At 43.4% G+C, this 18837-nt stretch overlaps 2 protein-coding genes across 2 annotated transcripts in view; both read left to right on the forward strand.

The window, feature by feature from the left end:
• tmeff1a (transmembrane protein with EGF-like and two follistatin-like domains 1a) overlaps positions 1 to 2732 on the forward strand; it is a 66327-nt gene extending 63595 nt beyond the window's left edge. Inside the window, exons 8-10 of the mRNA XM_047589987.1 lie at positions 435 to 558; positions 1179 to 1340; positions 2010 to 2732. Of these exons, the coding sequence (XP_047445943.1) occupies positions 435 to 558; positions 1179 to 1340; positions 2010 to 2094 (371 nt within the window). The 3' untranslated portion in view covers positions 2095 to 2732. The remainder of the gene's footprint in view (positions 1 to 434; positions 559 to 1178; positions 1341 to 2009) is intronic.
• Positions 2733 to 9780: 7048 nt separating this feature from the next.
• Positions 9781 to 18837, forward strand: cavin4a (caveolae associated protein 4a). Its single transcript, XM_047590001.1, has 2 exons — positions 9781 to 10391; positions 16975 to 18837. The coding sequence occupies exons 1-2, from the start codon at positions 9984 to 9986 to the stop codon at positions 17557 to 17559; spliced, it is 993 nt and encodes a 330-aa protein (XP_047445957.1). The 5' UTR covers positions 9781 to 9983; the 3' UTR covers positions 17560 to 18837.

Genomic DNA, 18837 nt, shown 5'->3' on the forward strand with positions numbered 1-18837 from the left:
TGGTTCTAGATCCTGGTGCTCATCTTCACATTCAGGTCATGGATTCATGTCCTGACATTTTCTTTCAGAGTTCACTGGTAGAATTCACAGTTCATTGGTCCATCAATGATGAGCAGATGCAGCAGAACAGGCCCAAACCAGGACATTAGCGCCCCCATGTTTCATGGAGGGATGAGGTTCTGATGCTGGAATGCAGTGTTGGTTCATCTCCAAACATTTAAACCAAACTATTCTACTCTGGTCTCATCTGTCCACTAAACATTGTCCCAACAGTTTTCTGACCAAACTGCAGGAGATGATGGAGACTCTTTGTCGACTTTCAGGACCTGAAAACCTGATGTTCTGAGTCATTTTTATGAAGAAATGTAAATAAATCTGACCCGATACTCTCACACCTGTGATAATCTTTCCCTTTGTGCTTCCTTTTCTATTAGAAACCACTGGTCTGGATCACGGAGACGGGTTCTACGCTGGGATGCCGATTCCTTGTGCCGACAGCGCCGCCGGGTTCTGTGTTCACGGGAAATGTGAGATCAAGTACAACATGGCCACCTGCAGGTTTGTGAACCTAAAGTGGGAAGGTTGTGACACGCCAAGTCCCTTCTTAGCCTCCCAGCTAACTGTGGCTATTCCTAGCCTCCCAGCTAATAGTAGCTCTACCTAGCCTCCCAGCTAACTGTGGCTATTCCTAGCCTCCCAGCTAACTGTGGCTTTACTTAGCCTCCCAGCTAACTGTGGCTATTCCTAGCCTCCCAGCTAACAGTGGCTCTTCCTAGCCTCCCAGCTAATAGTAGCTCTACCTAGCCTCCCAGCTAACAGTAGCTCTACCTAGCCTCCCAGCTAACTATGGCTCTACCTAGCCTCCCAGCTAATAGTAGCTCTACCTAGCCTCCCAGCTAACAGTAGCTCTACCTAACCTCCCAGCTAACTGTGGCTATTCCTAGCCTCCGAGCTAATAGTAGCTCTACCTAGCCTCCCAGCTAACTGTGGCTATTCCTAGCCTCCCAGCTAATAGTAACTCTACCTAGCCTCCCAGCTAATAGTGGCTCTACCTAGCCTCCCAGCTAACTGTGGCTCTTCCTAGCCTCCCAGCTAATAGTAGCCCTGCGTAGCTTCCTCGTCCTTGCTCTGGCTCTGCTAACGTGCTGCGTTCACTGTCCTTCACGTTTGCGTCCCAGGTGCGACGCTGGCTACAAAGGCGAACAGTGCGACGAGCCTCAAGACTTCAACATCCTGTACGTGGTTCCCAGCGGCCAGAAGCTGCACTACGTCCTCATCGCCGCCATCATCGGCGCCGTGCAGATCGCCATCATCGTTGCCGTGGTGATGTGCATCACAAGGTGCCTTCAGCTGAATTTAACTAGTGAACCACTGAAGGAAGTTTTGATCATTCTGGGGATTTATATTCAGTATTTGCTGTGTACTTAGTTCAGATTAATGCAGGAGTGGCTCCACTTGAACTTCTTTTTAAATAAATGAATGGTTTATATTATGTTCAAATTATCTCGTCTTTTTATACGTTTGAAAAAGCCGCTGCAGCTGAAAACGTACATTCACTCCGGTCTTTTCAGCACTGTCACTATTCTCTCTTAACTCTGGTTAAATGTTTTATTTTCTAGTGAATCCACTTAATTTTTGCATCTTTCCATTATTTACACGTTTATAGTTTTTTCTGAACAGTCCTCCTTTTAAAAACTAATTTTTTATCTGCTTCCATCAAACCTTTAACTCAGACGTGGGCTGCTGGGGTTGTGCGTTAGTTCTGAAAGTGTGTGAACATGATATTATGTGTGTTGTTCAACGTGAGTTCAAGATTTCATTTATTTACCGCTGTGATTTTTGTGGTTGATCAGAGATATTTATGTGAACAAGATGAGTTTAAACAAGAGGGCAGTAAATAATGTTGAAGAAAGATAAATATATAAAATGTAACAGGACTCCGCTGCCTTTGTGTTCAGGTTTTGTAGAATCCAGGTTAGTAAATTCAATCCTCTGTCCCTTTTCTTCAGGAAATGCCCGAAAAACAACAGAGGTCGCCGACAGAAACAAAACCTCGGACACTTTGCCTCAGACACTAACTCCAGGATGGTATAGCCGCGTCTGCCGCTGGTTCTTTTTTGATAACTTTCTTTCTTACGGCGTGGGAGGACCATTTTTTAACAGTAGGTGTGGTAATATTTTATTTTTATTTTTATTGTTTTTGCCTCCTTTCGGATACCATTAAAAGAAGGATATTTATTTAAGGGGCCTTATTTCCCTCCTTTGCTTTTTTTTTTTTTCTTGTTTTTTGGATGGATTCTTTTTTTATTTTTTCCATTTCTTTCTGCGAGACCAAGTACGTGGAGGAGCCGAAATAACGCGACCCGCTGTCACTTTCCATGTCTTAATTATCTGTAGCTGCTTCGTTGGGGGTTTTGTTGAATGCTTTAAGGTCCTGGCTGACGTCCCTCTAAGGAATGTGCTGTTTGTTCAGTATTTTGTTTTCTACTAATAATGTGCAGCTGATCACCAAATGCAGTTTGTTATATTTTAGTTATTTTTGTAGGAGGTGAGAGGGGCCAGCCAGTCGCATAGAAACTTTTAAAACGTATGAAATTCGTGTCTTTTTTTTAATTATTATTATTATTATTATTATTATTTTGTGCGTGTTCAAACAAACTAATAATTTATTTTCGATCATTCTTTCCTTGGAAGTAGTTTTTAACTGGAGCTTTTTATTTTTAGCTTTTATTCCAAATTCTAGTTCCTGTAAATTCGCATGACTTGTGAAAACTGTTGTACTGTGGTGTAATTTTAACTTTATAAAGGGAAAAAAAAGGCTCGGAGGAGGAGTCTGAGGAGAGGAGGAGGGAGGTGTCGCTCAGTGTTTTTAAAAACAGGAATGTGTAACGGAAAAACAACAAAAAAAAAACAAGAACATTTGGAAAAAGCGCGGCCACCGAGACTCTGAGGATGTTGGTACGATGTGAAGAATGTAACGGATGGAGGCGTTTTTCATGGAAGTCTTGGCCGTTTATCAGGACTTTGTTTCTTTGAATGTGAGAGAATCATTTTGTCTTTTGTTGCTGTCGTTCCTTTTCTTCTCCGAGCACAGAGGAGCTTCTTAATCGAACACGCAACGTAAAAAATGACCTGAAGAACCCATTTCCTTTGGTTTTTAGGAAGTTGTGCGAGAGAACGTTCAAGATCTCAAAGTCCTTAGTTCGCTGATAACATCTAAAAGAATCATGAGGTTTTTTAGGGAACCAATGGGACACACGGCTGTGAAGGTTCTCAGTCGTCCCGGTCGTGGTGGAACCAAAAAGAGTTTAAGAAAGTTTGTTTTTTTGGTCACAAAAGCAAAAATCTAACAGAAGAAGCTAATCAAACAGGAGACATGGTTAGCAAACTAAACACTGAAGATTAGCTCTAGCAACAACCAGTCAGCGCGCACGTAATTCTCCACATTAACCTCCTGAGACCCTGCGTCCTCATATGGGGACATTAGGTTTTAGGTTTGTTGCAGCTTATTCTGCTACATTTAGACCTGTTGTCCTCATAAGGAGACACTTTTGTCTTGTCAGCAAAGGGTCAATACACTTGTTTTTTTATACTTATTAACTTTTCTAGTTTGATGTGACATACAGTCCTCGTACGAGGACGTTGGGATATTAAAATAAACATCTCTGGCTACGTAACATCGAGAGTAAAACGTAAATTCCTCAATAATTAGAGAAATGAGGAAAAGACGAAGTGACACGACAGAGAAGAACTTCTGAGACGCCACCACAGCCACAGACGTTCCTATTTAAACCTCAACATGCTTGTTTGATGTTCCACCTCCTCTAGAGGAGACAGAAAAACAAACTTTGGACAAAGATCTTTTTCCTTAAAGACCACTAAGATCTGGACCAGTCAGACCAGCCCTGGAACCAGTGACTTCTGTCTCCTTAGTCATGTCCTCTCTGGTGATGTGCTCTGATTGGATCTATTGTCCTGTTTCTTACGTCTCATCATGTTTTTGTGTTTTGTGAAGCCACTCTCGGGGGGAAACGTCTTCTCCAAAAAAAACTCTACAAGTCCCTTCATCTTTATTTGTGGACACAATGGGACACATGAGAACAGAACCATGAGTCTATTATTATTATTATTAGTTCTCCAGTCATTTCATCTTCTCTAAATGCAGAACTGTCTCGTTTTTCTTGTTGTTCCTGACCGTTATTTATTTTTCTTTATGTTGTTGTTTTATATCAGTTTTTACAAAAATGTCTCATTCTTAGGTCCCTTATTCACAGACAGACGTGTTCACACCAATCAGGCATAACATTATGACCACCTTCCTAATATTGTTTAGGTGACTCATCAGAGGATGGACATGGGTCTTCTGAGGGTGGTTCATGTTGTTAGTGGGGGGGTCTTTTAGGGGAGGGGCCTCTGTGGATCATCCCACAGATACTTGATCAGTTTGGGATCTAGTGAATTTGGAGATCAGGTCAACACCTTGTGCTGCTCTTCATGTTTGTTTGAGTTGAGTTTTTGTTTTGCTGCATCCTGCTGGGGATGACTGCTGCCATCAAGGAGGGTCATTGCTACGGGGTTGGGGGGTCTGGTCTGGTCTGGTCTGGTCTAGGTGGGTGCTACATGTCTGAGTAACATCCACATGAATGAATACCAGGTTCAAATGTTTGTCACCAAACGGTCTAAATGTTCTTCACTTCTCCTGTCAGTGGTCATAATGTTGTGGCTGATCGGTGTGTGCTGTATTTGTTGTGCTCAGTATTCAGTTAACTATGCATTCCACGTTCCACCGTGTGCTCGACGTCACAGCTCAGAATAAGGCCTTTGGTTTTAAAACGCTCAGATTCAGATCTGGTATTTCTTTGGAGCGGTCCACACAGAAACCTCCTCTGAGGAGATGATGTTTCACGGTACGGCCTCCGCTGAAGGGTGGTCCTGTATGTTTGAGACCATCCACCATCAGTTAGAAGTTATAAATACGACTGCGACGACTCGACAACTATGCAAACACGTGGATTTGCATAGACACTTGTTGCACGAGATGCTTGTAAATAATTGTATCCTGCAGAGGCAGTGGCATGAAACCAGTAGCTCAAACAGAGAAGACGAGGTGGACGCACACTCGCTAAGACTGAAACAACGACCAACATTTGAACTATTCAACGGTTGGTTGGTGGTCGGAGCCTGTTGTGTCTTCATCGGCTATTTCAGAGAAAAGACGAGACGTCCGAACGGATGCTAATGGTGATGCTAATGGTGATGCTAATGGTTAGCGTGTCAGCTCTTCTTTCCATCAGTTTGTTTGTGCTCTTATAAACCTCCTCTCAATCTAAAACCAGGTAGATTTCCATGGACTTTCCACTTTAAGTGGACGTTGGTAATTATTGTTCTATATTCTACTGGTTGAATAGATAATAATAATAATAAGTTGACTTCAAATGTGAAATGGGTTCTTCATTCATAGATATCGTGTTCAAACATGTTTGAATAAAATGTATCTGGAATGTATCTGTTATATTTTAAAAACCGTATTCTGAAAAATAATTGATAAAATAGTCGACTAATTGGAAAAAATAACTGATTTGTTTCAGCCCTAGTTCTAAAAACTCGTCTTAATTATGTGACACTAAGAAGCGTTCATTGGTAAAATTAAACCAACAACCCGTACAAGAGGTGGTGGGAGGAGTTACCTGATCATTACCTGGAGGACGGACCAGAGTTGGGAGGAGTTAGCCAGAGCCCTGCAGGCCAACATCAACTTTTTTATTCTGTTACAAGCTTGAAGAAATGTGTGAAAATTGGACACTTACCTTTTTTTTCTTTTTGGATGTCGACCCAAACCAAGAGAACCAGAAGAAGCCAGAGAAAGTTGAGACCAGTGACCAGTAACGTTAAAGATGTTAATGAATTCTCGTGGCCACTAAAATGAGGACGAATGGTGACGTCTGATTTAAACTGTACGAGGCGTCGGGGAGGTTTGTCTTTTCTGTGTGTTCATGATTTCAATTTTCTGTCACAGGAGTTTTTTTTGTTTGTTTGTTTTTTTTGTATCGTCTTAGTCTACGTTTCCAGGTCGTAGGTCAAACCCTCTATCCCCCCACCCCCCCACCGCCCCCCCTCTGCTGAGCGATGTGTTTCTACTTGTCGTCAACCATGGCTGCCGTGACTTCTCTAAATGTGACTAGAATGTGTTTGACATGTTAATATTCTGCATGTAGACTCTGAGGGGCTGTTTTTGGTCTCTGTCAAAAATAAAACAAAAGGAAAATGTTTTTTTTAATGTACGCTGAGTCCTGTGCGGTTTCTCTTTGATCCGTCCACGTCCTGAGATGAGTTAACTTTTTAGAGGAAAACGTGTTTGTGTGTCTGGATTTTCCTGCAGAAATACAAAGTATTGAAACGACCTCTGTGACCACACGAGAGAAAAACATCTGTATTCCACACAAACTAATATTAAATGGTATAAACCAACTTCTATTGTTGACACGGTCCATAAATACTAAACATAATATTAACCTTAGAAGTCCGACATGTCCTTAAATCAATAAATGAAATCTAAACCAAACTACTGACACCAACTTTTTTGTCCCCCACAGAGCTAACGTTGTTTTAGCTAGCTAGTTAATTACTTTAATTCACTGCCGATCTCATGAAGCTAAAGTTTGAATAAACTGCAATTCATTAATACACAGGACAAGATGTTACAATCCCTTGTGCCGTGATCTGAGGCAAAACTCATTTAGAAGCCACGTCCAACTGAAAAACCGACCAGCAGTCAGATACTAGCCTAGCCTAGCCTAGCATAGCTTAGCCTAGCCTAGCCAGCAGTAGTAGGTAAAAGAGGTGATGGGACATGCAACTTCACTTCAACCAACACCTCTTCCTTCTGCAAAGATCAGAAAATAGATGCTACCAGACACCAGCTAGCTAGCCTGGTCCACAGCAAAGATCCTTCACATCCCTGATGTTGGTTTTATAACAAATGATGTCACCATGACGTCACTTCCTGTTCGTATAGCTTATTTAAAATCATCTAGGAAAAAAAATCTAAATTAACTAAAATTTTAGTGTTTTAGTTTGGTCCCATCTGCTAACAAGGAGGAGGCTGAGCTTATGACCTGTACTGCAGCCTCCAGCCACCAGGGGGAGCCCCACTGGCTTCAGTTAAGAGGAGGTGTCATGACGTCCACTTTTTATTACAGTCTATATACTATCTAGTGTTCATGCAAACTGAAGAAGGAGGCTGTTGTGTTGCTATCAGCGCTAGCTATGCAGCCCTCCAAGGCTACAATCACAATCTGTCCTTGGTGCTTGGTCCTTGGTGCATTGGTTTAGGTGCTATAAATCAACTCAACCCGCACAGTGTTTGATCTTTGACCTCAACATTATATGCTTTTAAATTTCAATCAGGTCGACAGATGAGGTTTAACGCGGCCTTCGTTATCAGGCTCGGCCCACTGGTCAGGGCAGAGGCTGCATCATTTAATTGTCTAAATCTAAAACATCGCTGCCTCATCACCTGGAAATAACCCAACTCCACCGTGTGTGTGTTGCACATTTCTGCCGGAGGCCGGGCCTCAGGCGCGCTGGCCAGTTATGCACATATATATATAGAGTTACAGCCTGGAGGAGGAGGAGGAGGGTGGATGTGTGTGGTGGGTGGTGGTGGGGGGGGAACAGCTGCTGACTTCTGTCTCAGTCTCAGATTCTGCAGTCGGCTCCAAACTAGAACTTCCCCCAGGATCTAACGTTCATTCATTCAACAGACTCTGATCCTGACGCTGTTGCCTCCATCACAAACCAACTTTAAAGCTGCACCGAATAAAAGCTCCGGCTACCAGGGGTGTAACAACACAGTTCAGTTCACAGCTTTGGAGCCACGGCTCCGTTTGATTCCCTGTGGGTGTCGAGCACAGGTGTCAAACACACGGCCTGTGGGCCAAAAGCGGCCACCAGAGGGTCTAATCTGGCCCAAAATAACATAGAAGACTGTAGTTCTTCATAGAAAATAACTTCTGTCCCCAATTTGTCACGTTTTATTAAAAAACACTGTATTTCTTTTTTTTAAAGAGAGTTTATTAGATGTAACTTACTTGATTTTTCATTGCACTAACACAATTGGGAAAATCGTGAATTCTCGTTATTTGTAAGTTATTATTCTGTTGTGCTACTCATCCCGTCCACTTGAGATCAAACTGGGCTAAATGTGGCCCCTCAAATTAAATGAACCTGAATCCCAACGATGCAAACAAACAAACAAACAAACAGATTTATTTTTAATAATAAAAAACTATAATAACAAAAATTTTTATTAAAATATGAACAAATTTATCAAAATAAATGTAACCATAATTGTCCCTGTTTCTTCATTTTATCTTGATAACATTTAATTACTGTAAATGTCCCCAGATTCCATTTCAGAAATCTGGTCACCTTAATTTAAGTGTATCTAGCTCACATTTTCCCCTTATTTGGTTCCTTTGACCTGCGTAGCTGTGTTAGCCTAGCATGGCGCTGCTGAGAAGCTAACTCTGCCCCCTCGTTTCATTATGACTTTGCATTTCCTACGCCTTCACGTTACCTGGCCGTTAGCTTGCTAACTGACGTCTCTCTTACGGCTTTTTCTACCATTTAAACGCCATTTTGTGTGAAACAAGTTCACGAGCTCCACTTTAACGCAGCATGTGATTAATGACTCTCATAAATTTGCCATTTGAAGTAACCTACAAGTAAGCAAACATTAGGTTTAGCGTCGTTGTATTTTATTGTTAAGAGCAGTGATGAAATAAAGCATTGAGTGAAGTAAAATAAAAGACATCTACACAACTTCTTTGAGCAATCAGCATAGTTGGCTAGCTAGCGAGAAAGCATTCTGGTCCTTAATCAGTCCTGCTGTTAAATTATTTACTGGTCACTGTGGCGTCCAAGTACTAAATTATTAATTAATATCCAGGACCTTTTATACTTTGGGTCTTACGCCCTGATCGATACTGTTTTAAGTAGATTGACTGCTCTGGATCTAATCTTCTCTGCGATTAAATATGTATGATGAATTTAAACATGTGATTGTAAAACTAAGCCTCACTCTCAAGATGAAATAAAAATAATGATACTAATAATAATAATTGCGGCAGGTGAGGGTCATAAACCTCAGACTGCTGCTAAACTGACTACAGGTAAGTCTCTATATGATTTACCAAAGAAAGCTTCACGTCCACCAAACGTCCATTAACGGTCCATTAAATAAACCGCCCTGTGTGGTGGTTCAGAGGAGTCAGAGTAAAAATACTGTGACTCTGATTCTCCTCCTCACGCTCTGGAGCCGTCAGTCATCGCTATAAAGAGCTGCAGATCTCAATCTCAGCCAACGTGTGGACTCTGGTGCCCGGGGGAAAGTAAAAAGGGCAGAGCTGCAGCGTTTAATCCCCTGAAAAACATTCCTGCGCTGTGGCTTCGATGCATCTGTCACTGCGGCGCTGCGGCACGACTCCCGAGCTGTTGTTGATTTACATGTTTCACAGCTGCTGCGCGAGCGTATGAGCAAACAGCGGAAAATTAGGAATCCGTCTGCATGTGTCTAACAAAGCAGAGCGGGACTTGGATGGGGATTTCCATCAGCCCCTGCTCTGCATCTTCCCAAAATGTCAGGGTGTCTCCTTACAAAGAGTTTTTATTTTTAGTAGGAGGGGGGTTTCGTGTGAGCTTTGCCGCTCCCCTCTGAGTTTATCGGATGGCCCACATCCCGATGGGGGCTGAATCCTGGTTCCCTTTGGACCCTGAAGCCTTTTTTTAAAAGGGGGTAGGTGGAGTTTCCCCCTCTCTCCTGTCCTCAGACCTGAGTTTGGGTCACAGCGGTTGGGTGTTTCCATTCTCCTGTGTCCCTCCTGGTAACCCCTTCCCCTAAAAGTTAACCACAAATCTGCAACTTTTCATCAAGTTTAGGACAAATCCAAGAGGTTTAGAGCTCGACTCATCGAAATATTGCAATGGATCAGCACAAGTATCGCACGGCAGGCGTCCAGGAGAAGCTGGAGATCATCGGGGTGGAGGACGAGGCCGGCAACCCAATCAGCGCCCTGACCATCCTGTCCCTGCTGGAGCGCGTCGCCGGCATCATCGACAACGTCCAGTCCAGCCAGCAGCGCATGGAGGAGCGTCAGCAGGACCTGGAGAACAACATCAAGACCATCCAGGGGGACGTCCTGAAGCTGGCCAAGGACCACACGGACACCAGCGGCACGGTGGAGAAGCTCCTGCAGAAAACCCGCAAGGTCAGCGCCAACGTCAAGGAGGTCCGGGCGCGCGTCGAGAAGCAAAACGTCCGGGTCAAAAAGGTTGAAACGACGCAGGATGAGCTGCTCACCCGCAACAAGTTCAGAGTCGTCATCTACCAGGTGAGACAAGGTCCAAGGTGTCGCCGTGGTGGTTTGACTTCTGCAATAATTTGAGATCTTGAATATCTGTGACAGAGGGTTCCAAGGGGACAAAGCTTTGGGGGAAAGGTTGGGATTAATTGATTGACAATTATAATTAGTCAAATCAGGTTCAAGAGGTCACGTAACCATTTCAGTCCAAAAACCTCCTTCACAGCTCAGGAAGTCAATGAAAACTACATAAAATATCCTTAAGAAATCAAAGTTTCTGTTTATGTGCAACTGGGGCTCAATTAAGCATCAGAGATAAAGTAGAGTACACCGTGCCATGCCGCAAGATCTCAGCTCAGAGTTCATTAGACCAGTGGACGCAGTGAGAGGGCAAGGAAATGAAGGGCGGATTAAGTTGAAGCCTTTAAGAGCCCTCCACTGTGCAACACTGGCAATTTACAGAAAAGCGTGCTCGCGTCGAGTGGCGACGCTCTCATCCAGAGTGTGGACGACCTTAATCAGGTCGACTGAAGCGTAGGAAAGCAAGGTGATTCACTTCAGAGTTTTAATGGCAATCGGCTGAACACTCGACTAATTATGGGGTGACACTAGAAACCACGGCAACGTTGGACTGAGCAAATATTCCTGTTGAGGCTTTTAACGTGAAGAATTTGGAGGTAAACCAGAACACTTTGTCTAAGAAACGAGTACTCGTGCCGAATAATAGCATTAAATTGGAGGGACTTTCTGTGGAAACATTTGGTTGGATGACGAACAGGATTTTTCATGGTAAAAGCCGTTGTTCACCATCGGCGTTTTGAGCTAAAATAACAGAAATCCTTACATTTTTACGCTAAAAACACAAGTTAAATAAGTACTTGTTGCAGTAGGAGGAGCTCTGTCATCCGTCCAAGTTAAAGTCAAATGTTTTGTCGACCCATCTATCCACCCTGACCTCCATCCAGTTAATCACGGCAATGACTTCATGCCAAACAAAAACTATTTAGCATTTTAGTAGCAACAATGGCTAGTCATCAAACGGAAGAGGACAGTTTGGGTCGATCATATTTTGGTTTGGATCCAGTTTTTAAATCTTAATTTCTTTTCGTGGAAGCCCAACGTTGTTGAAAGGTCACTGGTCGTAGGTGGAGTGTGTGCATCACGTTTTAAAGACACATTATCTAGTTTGAAAGCGTCTTGTTAAGCTGAACAGGTTTTGGTAAAACTATTATTATCATTATACCAGACTTGGTGTGAAATCGAGTCTGGTCAGAGGCAGATGGCCGCCCTGACCGGTCATCTTTACGCTCAGAGGCAGCCGGTGTTAGATGGAGCTTCTGTCTTCACCAGCGTCTGGATGGTTCAGAATAGAAACCGGAGCTCTATGTGCAGCCAACAGCTGCTGTGGATCCGTGACACAGGCTCCTATTCTGGGATCTCGACATTCTCCGTCGCTGCCAGCGGGAACACGCCATAAACTGCTGTCGGCCTGAATCAGGGTCTGAAATGGCAGCTTATCATCAGGGGTCAGAGTAGAGAGAGACGGCGGATCAGTCAACCTGAAACTACATCAAAAAAAGGTTTTTAAAAGACTGGAGCTCAAAACCAGTCATGAGGCTTATTTGACAAAGGAGAAGAAGGAGAATGATGGAAGTGACATAAACCCAACTGGAGTTGGTTTGGGAGGTTTTGTAGCTAAGACCTGGGACCCAAACGAAAGGACAATAATATTTAGTTTAATGAGGAATCACATGAAGTCCCAAGAAAATTCCAAAATCCAAAAGGAAACACAGTATTTATTTAGTTTAAGGATCTGGAGACGTCCTCGTTTCTCATTGGCCGACAGGACTTCATTCATAACCCAACTCCATCCAGCTGCTCTGCTACTCTCCTTCCTGTAACAGATAACACCATGTTATTAATGTGAACGCTCCTCCACCCACATTACTGCTTCTTGTTCATTTATCTACCATCTTTATAATATGTTTTTTTTTTTTTTACCATCTTCACCTACTTTTCTTTTTATTAGTGCTTCCCAAGAGTGACGTTTTTGTTTGTTTTTAGAGGCCAAGGTTTTTCCCCTTGTGGGTGAATAAAGTCTCAGTCAGGTGTCTGGTGTTAAAATCAAGTCTAAACTGCGCTTCCACTAAAATCAGTTAGTTTTTTATTGTTATTATTGTTATTTCCGTCTCTGAGTCTCTGCAGGGCCCTCCACTCATTAGCAGCAATTGTTTTCACAATCAGTGACAATTATAACTTTTTGAATGATCAATTAAATCAAACTCAATGAGCCCCCTCACCCTCCCAACTAAAGCGACTTTATTGTTTCTTTTGCGTTTACATGAATCTCGGTTTAAACTGTGCAGAGATACTGAGAATGTGCATGAACGCATGAGATTTATTTCAGACCCGTCCTCGTCCTCCGGCCTGAATTCAGCTCACGTCACTTCTTCCAATGTCAGAATGTGATTCATAAATCGCCCCCCACCGTTGAGCAGATGCTTTGGTGTCAATGTCCAACCCGGTCGCCTCAGCTTTTGGCGGCAGGACACACAAATCTCCATCGAGGAGGTCGGGGTGGATGGACGGGTCGACAAAACGTCGTGATGAGACGCGCTGTTTGTTTATCTGGTTTTAATCCAAATACTGTTTTACCTTAACCACAAATCATTTGTATCATGACAAATCGTGAAAAATTATAGGGTTTGTGTTATTTTTTTTTTGCAATTCTGATAATGAACAACAAAGGTTTCATCCAGTTTACGGAGATTTTCAAAGTTTTACCGTCAAACCGTGGGCTTTCTAAATGAATATTCAAATTACAGCAAATGAATAATCGCTGAGCTTTATGCCTAAGATCAGTTACTGTTAGCTAATAAGGCTAATGTTTAAGATTTTAATGTAATTTCTCTTGTCTTTGTGAAGCACCTTGACTAATCAGTCCCACACAGACTTTCCTGAGTCACTGAATCACTGAATAACTTTGTAATTTTGCCTTTAATTATTAGTTGATTATGATAAAACACAGGATAAATATTTAAGGCAAATAATCCTGTTTTTATTACCTAATTACAATATAAAACAATTATTTAATTAATCCCTTTTACTACACACAGTTGTTTTAGAAAAAAAAAGTCATTGGTGAAAAGCAAGAAAATGGAACAATGGAATGAAAATTGACTCATCCATTTTCCTCCAAAGAACAGAGTCTGCATCTCTTCTGGGTATCGACACATTTCAATGACAGCATCAGTTCCAGCTGTGTGACGCTGCTGTGATACTAGGATTTAGTGTCAGACTCTGTCCATGTCCACCTTTTACTACAGGTGAGGATGGAGACTTAGAGAGAAGCTACATTAACTCTATGAGGAGTAATTTACTGGATGTATAGAAGAGAAACTGGAACAAAAGCATCAATCTCATCACTCCAGTATCGATCCGACACCGATACTAGCCATGGTATCGATACTATCGATATATGTTACATAGAGTCATAGCGGAAGTCGGTTTTGCTCTGCGCTACGTTTCCATGGTTTCAGTAGTTGGAGACATCACAGTAAACTTTGGCTTTTAGCTGATAACAAGAGAAATAGACAAAAAAGTCGTGGGCAGTTGTGTGACACTGCCTCATGTCATTTCTCATGGACTTTTAGGTGACTTGAAGGCATAACCAGGCATTAGCTACATCATACGGTGCAATATTTGCCTCTGAGATGTAATGAGCCAGAAGTAGAAAGTAAAATAATACAAATAGTAAATGTCATTTGTGATATTAATGTTCATCCATTTGGGTAAATTTTACAGTTAGTTTATCTGAGATTAAGACCAGTGACGAATCATTTTAAGATGAATTCAGTTCTTCGGACGTTTAAGTGGTAGCAGCAAACATACACTCTCTTCGGGGGATATTTTAGTTTTAAAGTCGCAAGTCACGCTTTTAGTTTAAGCTAACGTCTGTGACTGTTCTCAGTCGTCCAGGTCCAGTTCAAGGTTTTTCTTTGAGTCGCCTTCCTTCAGCTTTGTCTTTGTTTAGACATTGAGCTTTCACCTGTTTTCTCCCTTATGCTAAGCTAAGCTATGCACATATATATATATGAATGTGTGATTGTGGAGTACAGTAGATGGATCCGTATTCTGAACCCTGGGTCCAGGTTTAGTCGGGTCGCGCCTGCAGAGGAGACGGTTCCCGTGTTGAGTTTCCTCATGACTGATGTGCTGTCGGTTATTCTGAGGCCTCCGGTCGTCTCCTAATATAGAACCTCAGCTTCAACCAGGAGGACGCTTTGTTAGAGACACAGCGGCTGAATAATGGTGGGGGGGGGGGGGGGGGGGGGGGGGGGGGGACGGGGGGGGTAATAAGGAAAAGATAAATGGCTCCAGGTTTGGACGTGGGGACGTTGGTGTTTACGTCCCTGGACGTTAGAGGACGACGTCTAGTTTTAGTGTTAGAGGAGTTCACAGCTTCTGGTTTGTGATGTTTGTGAGACGCAGAACTGACAAACACAATCAGTGGAGGTCACACAGCATTGTGTATCTGTGTGTATCTGTGTGTAATATTCACTGCACCGAGCTCAGAGTCATCGGCTCAATGGTTTATTTGTCCCTTTGTGGTTAGTTTGTGTTTGAAGCTGTTTTGTGTCACCAGGTGATCTTTGTGGTTATTTTGTGTCTCTTTGTGGTCCCGTTTGCTCACCTTATGCAGTCATTTCCCATTTCATTGTGGTAGTTTTGTGTCTTTTTGTGTTCAGTTTGCAGTTTGTGTCGTCATGGGATTTCTCTTTGTGGTCATTTTGTGTCTGTTTGTGTGTCTTTTGTGGTTGTGTTTGGTCACTTTGTGCAGTAACTTCCCATTTCTCTGCGCTTGTTTTGTGTCTTTGTGTAGTCTGATTGCAGTTGTCCATCCATTTTGCATAGTTTTGTGTCTGCTTGTGGTCATCTTGTGTCTCTGTGTCGTTGTGGAATATTTCTTTGTGGCAGTTTTGTGTCTTTTTTGTGGTCAGTTAAGTTCATTTTGCACAGTTTTGTGTCTCTTTGAGGTCACTATATATTTCTTTGTGGCTGTTTTGTGTCTCTTTGTTGTCGTGGAGTCTTTCTTTGCAGCCATCTTGTGTCTTTAATGTTGACTTTTCAGTGTTGAGAGTTATTTGTGCAGGTTTGTGTCTCATTGTGGTTGTTTTGTGTCTCTTTGTAGGTTGTTTTTCAGTTGCTTATATGCATTATTCATACTTTGTGTCTCCTTGGTGTCATTTCAAATTACCTCAGAGTTCTTTTGTATCTTTCTGTGCTTATAAACTATGTCGTTTAGGTTATTGTGTATTTCTTTGTGGGTTTTTTTGTGTCTCTTCGGTGTCATCTTCTGTCTGAGGCTCGTTGTCTCTCAGCGTTTGTTCAGTAAAGTGTAACGAGACTTTGATGAGTCCCCGGTTGTTCTTAACTTAATTACGTCCTGTGAACTTGGCGTCACCAGTGAGGTTATTAAAACGCTCTTTGACCCACATTCCCAACACGCCGCTGTAATTATTGTGTCTGGACGCGCTCTGACGCCTCCTCCCTGATTAATGAGCGCCATCATCACAGGTGGCCACAGCTTAATTAGGATTAATTGGCTTTCACATCCAAAGTCACCTGTAGGGCGCAGCAGGTGGAGCCGGCCCGCCACCACTTTAATCATTTTAACTCATTTTAACTTCTTATAACGCATCAAAACAAGGTTTGACTTTTTTGATTATTTCAAAACAAAGAAAGAGGAAAAATTTGCAAAAATCAAAAGACAATAACTGTGACAGTAATAATCTTATTTTAGTCCATTAACGTTAACTAAAAAATATATAACGTAATACATAGAAACGTTTTTTGACCACATAGACTCCCAGCTGTGTCCAGATGTAAATGATGGTGATGAGGTTCATGTTCATGATGCTAGCAGAGCCTCCATCTCCTCGATTAGACACAGTAATTTATCCATGATGGCTGGAAGAGACAGACTGATCTCGGTTTGATGGGCGTGGCCAGATCAGAGCCAATCGGTTTGGTTGGGCGGGGCTTAGTGCAGTGATGGATGCAAAAGACAAATAAGTACAGCTATTTTCATGGGGATATGGGCGGCGCCATCTTGTGGCTTTGGAACCAGAGTCTGATCAGTGAGCTATGAGGGCGGGGCCACGATATTGATGCCCCGCCCCCACGCTTCCTTCAGACTCACTTGCGTTTTGGTTTAATTAATGCTAATGCTGATCTACCTTCACCAGCTACGAGGACACGTTGGATTACACACTGAACTTATTTTGAAAACTTTACGGAGTGGTTGGCATGGCAACTGGTGGTCGCTATTATGTCACAGCCTGTTTCTATAGCGCCAAATAACAAATGAAATCGAAAAAAAAAATTCATCAACATTAAATTAACCAACTAAAATGACAGAAACCTTGAAATCCTTGAAAAAACATATTTGATGTGTATTTTAGTGTTTTAGTTGACACTAACGTGGAGGGGGAGGAGCTTATGAGCCATAGTGCAGCCTCCAAAACCTCCAGACGTTGTTGTTTAACTTGCATCTTGGCAACATGTGGTCTGAGGTAGATCTCCAGATTAAATGTCTCTCCTCTCCTTGCAGGGTGAGACAGAGATCCCCTCAGTGGCCGTCACCAAGTCTCCCAAAGGACTCGGCCTGGAGGGGCTGGACATCGAGCCCGACACCTACGACGTCCCCGCCGACCTCTCCTCCGACGAGGAGGGCCTGAGCGCCGAGGACGCCGACCCCTCCAGAGCCGCTCGACTCAAGAAGTCCATGGTGAAGAGCACGGAGTCCCTGAAGGCCGCCTTCTCCAAGGAGAACATGAGCAAAACCAAGGGCAACCTGGGCACCAGGTTCCACAACCTGGGCGAGAAGGTGATGCCCCCCGAGCGCCGGGAGAAGATGCACCAGGCCGGCGAGCGGCTGAAGCAGTCCGGCGAGAGGCTGAAGGAAAACATCGCCAAGAAGGCTCCCACCAAGGAGACCTTCCGCATCAAGCTGAAGAAGGAGCGGGCCGTGGCCGAGGGCCAGGAGGGGGCCGAGGCCGAGGCCGAGCTCCAGGGCCAGGCCAAGGGGGAGGGGTCCGCCGGCATCACCTACACCGAGGTCGCCATGGAATCCAAGAGGGAGGGGCCTGTGGAGGAGGCCGGCGCCACCAGGATAACAGAAGATTACAGGAAGTAGAGGAAAGATCTGACACGAAAGACGAAGCAGGACACTGGGAAAAAAAAAAAAAGAAGTTGTGAACGGAGTTAGAGAGAAGGTCTGTGATTGGTCCACATCAAAGCCGGTGACATGTTCAGTAGTTTTAGATTCAAAGTTCCCAAGGTTTGTGTGTGATTGGCTAATTTGTGAGTGGTGGTCGTTAACAGGTGCAGATGAGTTTTAATTTGCACGGAAAAGGAAAGAGAGGACGAGTGGGTTAATTAAGAGAAGGGTGAAGAATGTTGGTCTTTTATGTGGATGTAAATATAATGTTCCAAAAACTGGGAGGGTGAACCAGGCCTCAGCTGGTCTCTGAGGAGCCTGAGAAGAGATAAAAGAAACTAACACCGGCCCCGTTCAGACCTTCACGCTGACATCCAGCCTCTCCAGAGTCCAGGTGTGAACAGTGATCTGTGGAGGGGGCAGTTGGAGGTGGTGGACCGGGTGCAGATCAGATCTCTCAGGGTGGATGTTGAAGGTCTGGAGGTCTGAACGGGGCCGCGGAGTCGACGTCAGACTGGTTTCTGAACGCAGAGTGGGGGGGGAGGAGGTGGGGGGACCTCGTGGTGCTAGGAGGCAACATCAGTGAGCGCTCGGGTAGAAAGGAGGTGAAGAGCCTTAACTGGACCTCAGGTGGCATCAACGATGCTCGTTGTTCCAGCTCTTCATGTTTACACTGGGTTAAATGTTTAAACGCAAAAATGATAGAACGGAGGAATCCACGGGCGCTACCTCGTGCACATTCCTCCTTCAGTTTAACCGACTCATAAACTAATGAAACTTTGCATGAGCTTCAGAGAAACGCGTCAGCTCTAGACAGTAGCTGCTAGAGTGGAAGTGAGTGTGCTGGATTTAAGGTGGTCTGAGCTTTTTGTTTTTTTTTTGGGCACTTCTACGTTTTGCTGAATGAATGTTTTATTTAATTAACTTATTGTTTTGCTGCTTGATGTTTATAGTTTCTTTTAAAGCTGAGCGAGCACGCGGAGGCCACCGCCATTTTTAACTTTTCAGTCGTCAGATAATATATAACCTTTAGAGGCTTTAGCTTCCATAGCGCTGCTGCTATTAACCTTTAGTACAGAGTCTTATTCTTCTCCTGTCTCATTTCATACTTCTGTTCCTGTTCCTGTATTTGTAGCTGCTGAGTGGGTTTAACAGTAGTTTGATGGTATCCGGGTTCAGACTGGAACGTGACTGTACTCACCTTGTTTTTGTATAAATAAAGCTCTCACACGACCTCCAGGAACCGTGACACAC

This window comes from Mugil cephalus, chromosome 7 (genome assembly GCF_022458985.1).
Source record: "Mugil cephalus isolate CIBA_MC_2020 chromosome 7, CIBA_Mcephalus_1.1, whole genome shotgun sequence".
NCBI lineage: Eukaryota > Metazoa > Chordata > Actinopteri > Mugiliformes > Mugilidae > Mugil > Mugil cephalus.